The sequence below is a fragment of the Triticum aestivum genome, chromosome 1B (assembly GCF_018294505.1).
Source record: "Triticum aestivum cultivar Chinese Spring chromosome 1B, IWGSC CS RefSeq v2.1, whole genome shotgun sequence".
Classification (NCBI taxonomy): Eukaryota; Viridiplantae; Streptophyta; class Magnoliopsida; order Poales; family Poaceae; genus Triticum; species Triticum aestivum.
In genome coordinates, this window is record NC_057795.1 from 55,081,490 (window position 1) to 55,086,646 (window position 5,157).

The 5,157-nt window shown below is 45.5% G+C and overlaps 1 protein-coding gene across 1 annotated transcript; it reads right to left on the reverse strand.

The window, feature by feature from the left end:
• Positions 1-3,158: 3,158 nt before the first annotated feature.
• On the reverse strand, positions 3,159-4,386 carry LOC123086424 (ATP synthase subunit a-like). The gene has a single exon (XM_044508196.1). The coding sequence runs from the start codon at positions 4,337-4,339 to the stop codon at positions 3,185-3,187; it is 1,155 nt and encodes a 384-aa protein (XP_044364131.1). The 5' UTR covers positions 4,340-4,386; the 3' UTR covers positions 3,159-3,184.
• Positions 4,387-5,157: the final 771 nt, after the last annotated feature.

Here is a 5,157-nt window from a genome sequence, read left to right on the forward strand (position 1 = left end):
CCGCCAACAGTGAACTATTAAGGATCACATCCCGCGCATATTCTACATTATAGCCTGCAACTAATTCAGCTTCCGCTTCTAGGAGATCAGACGGAGCTCGATTAGTTTCTGCTAGACGAGGAATAAGGAACATAACCAATACGGGGAACAAGGGAATACCGGACCATATCTGCTTTTGCGCCATGACAATCTCACTCGAATTACAGGGACCTACACATATTAGTACAGTATACCGGGGTCCCCGGCCAGAACCACACGTGCAAGTTTCCCTGCATGTGGCTCGTCCGTGCTTTTATCTGAGGCGCTGCCTGCGACTCTGCATGGGAGAAGAGGGCTGAACTACAAACTTTCGTGTTCAGAGCATTGCATTGTCTAAGGGAGTAGGGTGAGTAAGCTGCGCCTACCAAGCTAAGCTTTCGTCGAAAAGGCGTCACTGCTTCCTTTTCGGCGCCCGCCCTTTATTTAGATGTTGGTGCAAGGCAAGCCCAAGGAATGTCTAGGTTGGCGCTCCATCTCGGCCGGCATCCTGCTCTCGAGAGGGTGTGGTCCTTGAGCGAACTAGTCATGTGCTGTGTTGCCCCAACGCAGGGGCATTTGGTGAGGAGCTACGGTCCGGTGGTTGACAAGCCACTGATCAGAGGCGACTGGACTGGAGTGCTTTCATCAAATGATGCATGTGGGCTGAGCCATTCCCATCCCAAGTGGTGGCCCGATTTGGCCTGGCCTGGTCGGAAAGAGATTCTAAATCTCGAATATGCGCACTGAGAATAGATATCTATATTAGCTAGCGGGGGCGGGCTTTCCCCTGGTTGTCCCGCTGCGTCCTCTGACAATCCGTCTCGTCTCATCTTTCTTTGGCTATACTTGTAGCCAGCCATATTAGCTCCACATTCCACCCTTTTTGATTTCTTGCGAAAAAGGCAATCATCAGTCGCCCCCTTTCCTATTTAGCTTTGCTTGCTGCCTATTATGAGAATAGGTCCCGGTTCAAGCGGCCCGCCTTTCATCATCATCTATACCAGGTACCACGCACGATCCCATAGGAACGATTTCATCGCCCTAAGAAGCAGAACGCGCCATCACCTACAGCCCTTTCCTATACCGGGGACTTTCACGAAATGAAAACGGGCGGCATCATCGTATGCTCGACATTAGTTGCCCTGGTGTATATCCCGGAGTACTCCTATGGCCGATCTGTCACCCATACATGAAGGCCTTGGCCCCGTCCCGTGTGGAGAATGCCCCCCTTACGGCATGACTTAGTCTGTTATTTTATTTTGTCAGAGTGGATTCGGACCGCCACTTCTCTGAAAGCATGGTTCTTGCCTCCCTCTCTCCTCCCTCCTTGGAGCTCGTCCATTCGTTGGGTGATCCCTTGCTCTCACGTTCGAGTGTTTGCTCGTCGTTTAGGCCGGTGAGTGACATTTTTGCTCATTGCAGTCGCCTCCGGGGTTCTTCGCACCTGGGTAGTACCAGGACCCTTGTGCCCCGGACTGCACTGACCGCCCTATGACCCAAAACTCAAAATGAGCCTTGCGACGAGACGCGGACATTCCTCATGCTGCGGTTCCCTCCGGTCCATTCCCGGGTTGGGTTAGGGGAAGATCCAAGCGATTGCCTTCGCGGATCCAAACGTGCTCACAAGGTGCACAATAAGAATAAGACCAATAGAGACTTCATAAGGGACCATTTGAGCTGCAGATCGTAATGCTCCTAGAAAGGCATATTTCGAATATAGAAGACGTTCCCAACAATCCACGAGAATATCATACCCAACTATGAACCGTACGAGCGCATCCTCTGTCACCCCCACCGCGCTTACGACTCTATACCCCAACCCAACTTGCTCTGGCCCTGGGTCCTCCCGCATATCTTCCTCGGTAAGTGGACCGTGGAAGCTGGGGAGTATCCGCTTGGGACTGATAGAAAACAGCATATCTTTTCCCTCCTGACCCCTATAAAAATCTAGTGGAAGTCCGGTCACATCGGAGACATCTTTATCTGATTTTGAGGCTTCGTCGTCCGGCTCCTCCAAAATTATGTTAGAATCGGCTAGTTCATCCTCATCATCTGAAAAGAAAACAGAGACAAAACAGATTTGTTTCAATGACATATCTAATCAGACTGAAATTGATGTCGAAGACACGATCATTCACATCAATTGAAGCAGGCAGCAAGGGTGCGGAAGCTACCGTTTAACAAATGCAATGCAAGCAAGGTAGCTTGCTTACTCTCCATCTAGCGTGCGTTGGCGGCAAGGAAGGAGGCATTGGAAAGACTAGACCATACACATTAATTAGTACAAGAAAGAGGCATTCGGGAAGTGACTAGTCGCTTCTGGCGAAGCTTAACAAAGGCCAACTACTACATAGAGATAACTACTACCAGTCATGAGCGATAGTGAAGCCATCAGAGGCGGAAGCTGTCGCTTGACGGACGAAGCCGAGCCGATATGATAGGCGACGGAGTGAGCGAGACCAAGATGGGCCAGACGTGGAGTGGCGAAGGGGGCCTACTATACGTATACGTGATTAGTAAGCGGTTCAAGACATCGAACGAAAAATCAAGTGAACTAATGAATAGTGTGATTGATCAGACAAGTACCAAGGAGCAAGAAAATGTATGCGCTTTAGCAAGGGATGAGCGCGAAATCCGTTGCTTGTTCTTTCGGTAGCCTTCTTTCATTTCCAAATTTGCTTGCGAGCAGTCTGTGCATTAGTATGAGTTCGTTGACCGCGTAAGGGTGATCCATCTTGACGACGAATTCCACGATAACGAGAAATAGAAATTAATCGTTCGATGTCTGCTCATTCTCCCCTCTTCAATTCCCAATGAACAACATGATCTTGAGCTATCATTTGTTCAATTTGGTCGATCTGATACTTAGTTAACTCATTCATCTTGATGTTCCCACTGATACCTAATCGATAACGAAGCTGAATGGCTTTTTTGGTCCAATTCCATCCATTTTTGTTGAGGCAATTCTTACTTGTTCATTGGGAAGTGATCTAGCTCCTGAGATATATGACATTCTTTATCCTTATCTTTTCCTGGTCTTCTCGGCTGGAATCTACAATCTACACCTCTCCAAACACAAACGCAATATCTTGAGTACCCGGAACCATGTTCAGTGCTGCAAAAGCGCAGCTGTAGCCCCCTAGAATCTTCGGCTCCTCGTTTTTATTCAATTATGAAATGACTCATTTTGATGGAGATTTGTAGCATCATTCAAGTAAATACAAATTGAGATCGTAGAAACATGAGCTTGTGATATAGCTACACCTAATTCCAGACCGGTTAATGCTAGAACTATAAATAAGGGACCAAGATCTCCTATGAAATAGAAAATATTATTCAGAAATAGCATAGTCCAAGCAAACCCACTTAAAATCTTTACTAAACTATGACCGGCCATCATATTAGCAAATAAACGTATTCCTAAGCTTAATGCATGAAAACAATAAGAGATTAGCTCAAGGAGTACTAAGAAAGGTGCTAACGGCAGTGGGACTCCCGCAGGTAATAAGAAGCTAAAAAAATGAAGCCCATGTCTTTGAAATCCAACGATCGTAATGCCTATAAAAATGGAAAATGAAAGAGCCAAAGTAATGAGAAAATGACTTGTCACTGTGAAGCTAAAGGGTATCATACCCTGGGGATTACGAAATAATGAAAAAGTAAAAGTGATGCGAGGGAAAAACTTTTGTTTCACATTTCCGGAAAGACCACCTATTTGTTCGTTTACCAGGTTCAACACGAAATCATAAATAAGCTCGACCAAGGATTGCCATGCATTTGGCACTGACTTTCCACCTCCCTTTTTTGTAACAACAAAAAAGAGAAAAACTACCAAAACGACAGTGAGCAGCACATAGAAGACTTCATTTGTAAATGATAAATAAAATTTGCCCACATGAAGATCAATTATTGGGATAATGACAAATTGATCCAATGGGGTATTAGGGTAGGCACCAGGCAGATTTTGGATAAAATTATCCATACCACCACCCGCCCGAATATCCTCTAATATGCCCTGCCAAGTTTTGCCATTTTGGTGGCGGGCTCCCAATACTGTTCTAGCTAAATTGACTGCTCCCTGTTCGGACTCATTTTGGCCCAAATACCCTTCTATTTGTAAAAATATTGTGACGCCGGCAATTCGCTTAGGCGTTGGCGTTATATCCAAGTTTGGCATTATAGCAAAGTTCTCAGAGATGTTGGTTGGGAAAAAATCATGTAGATCGGGAAGACGGGAACACTTACTACGAATTGGTTGATTCGTTGTAATAGCAGCAAATAGCATATTTCTATCCTTCATATCCGTAGAAAGAAATCTCATCTCCAGGTAACTCCATCTTTTTCAGCTCTGCTCGCTCACTTTTGAAAGGAAAGGAGACTGATCTTGACGTCGGCGTTGGTTTTTCCAACGAAAAACAAGAACATTCTTTTACGAACTTCTATGAAAAAATGCTAGTTGCCTTGTAACACATACACTGGAGCGTTTGTCCCATCGATGAAGGCCACTATACGCGTTTTCTGAAGAGCAACATTCTCTTATAACCAAACATCGCAAAGACAGAAAGGAGTATCCTGAACGTAAGGCCAATGGATAGCAGACTTCGCTGAACACTCACGATATTCAGCTAAAGCTGGATGCATATTATATCTTGCCTTGGTAGAGCGAAACTTTGAACCCAACACAAGCAACTCTCCCGGTTTAGCGATATTGATGGTTCCAGCCTCATTCCACTAGCCCTAAAAGCATTCTAAATATATAAAAGAGGGGGGTGGATTCTACAAGAAAAGGCAGGCAAAGGTAGTTCAGGGGTCAATTCTTGGAGCATAGCTCATTTCTAAGTCCCCAACCCATCTCGTGCTCGTGATGTACGCGATCGAATCTTGCGGCGGGATAGAGCAATGGAATCACCGAGTCGTATGAAAAGAGGGCTCTTCTTTTCAATCTTAACACAAAGGCTAGCTCCCCTGGGGGTTGTCATATTACAATCATTTGTATTAATTTCCTACCAATCCTGAACTAGCTATGACCCTTATAGCGAGCCTCGCTTTACCGTTTCAGATAGAAACATATGGCGCTCCTAAAGTCGATTGGATACTTTCTTTTTTATTGAATTAAGCTAAGCCGTGGACTTTCTCACG

What these genes read in the sequence shown, in the direction of transcription:
- LOC123086424 (XM_044508196.1), bottom strand. Translation starts at nt 4,339, where the DNA reads ATGAGATTTCTTTCTACGGATATGAAGGATAGAAATATGCTATTTGCT.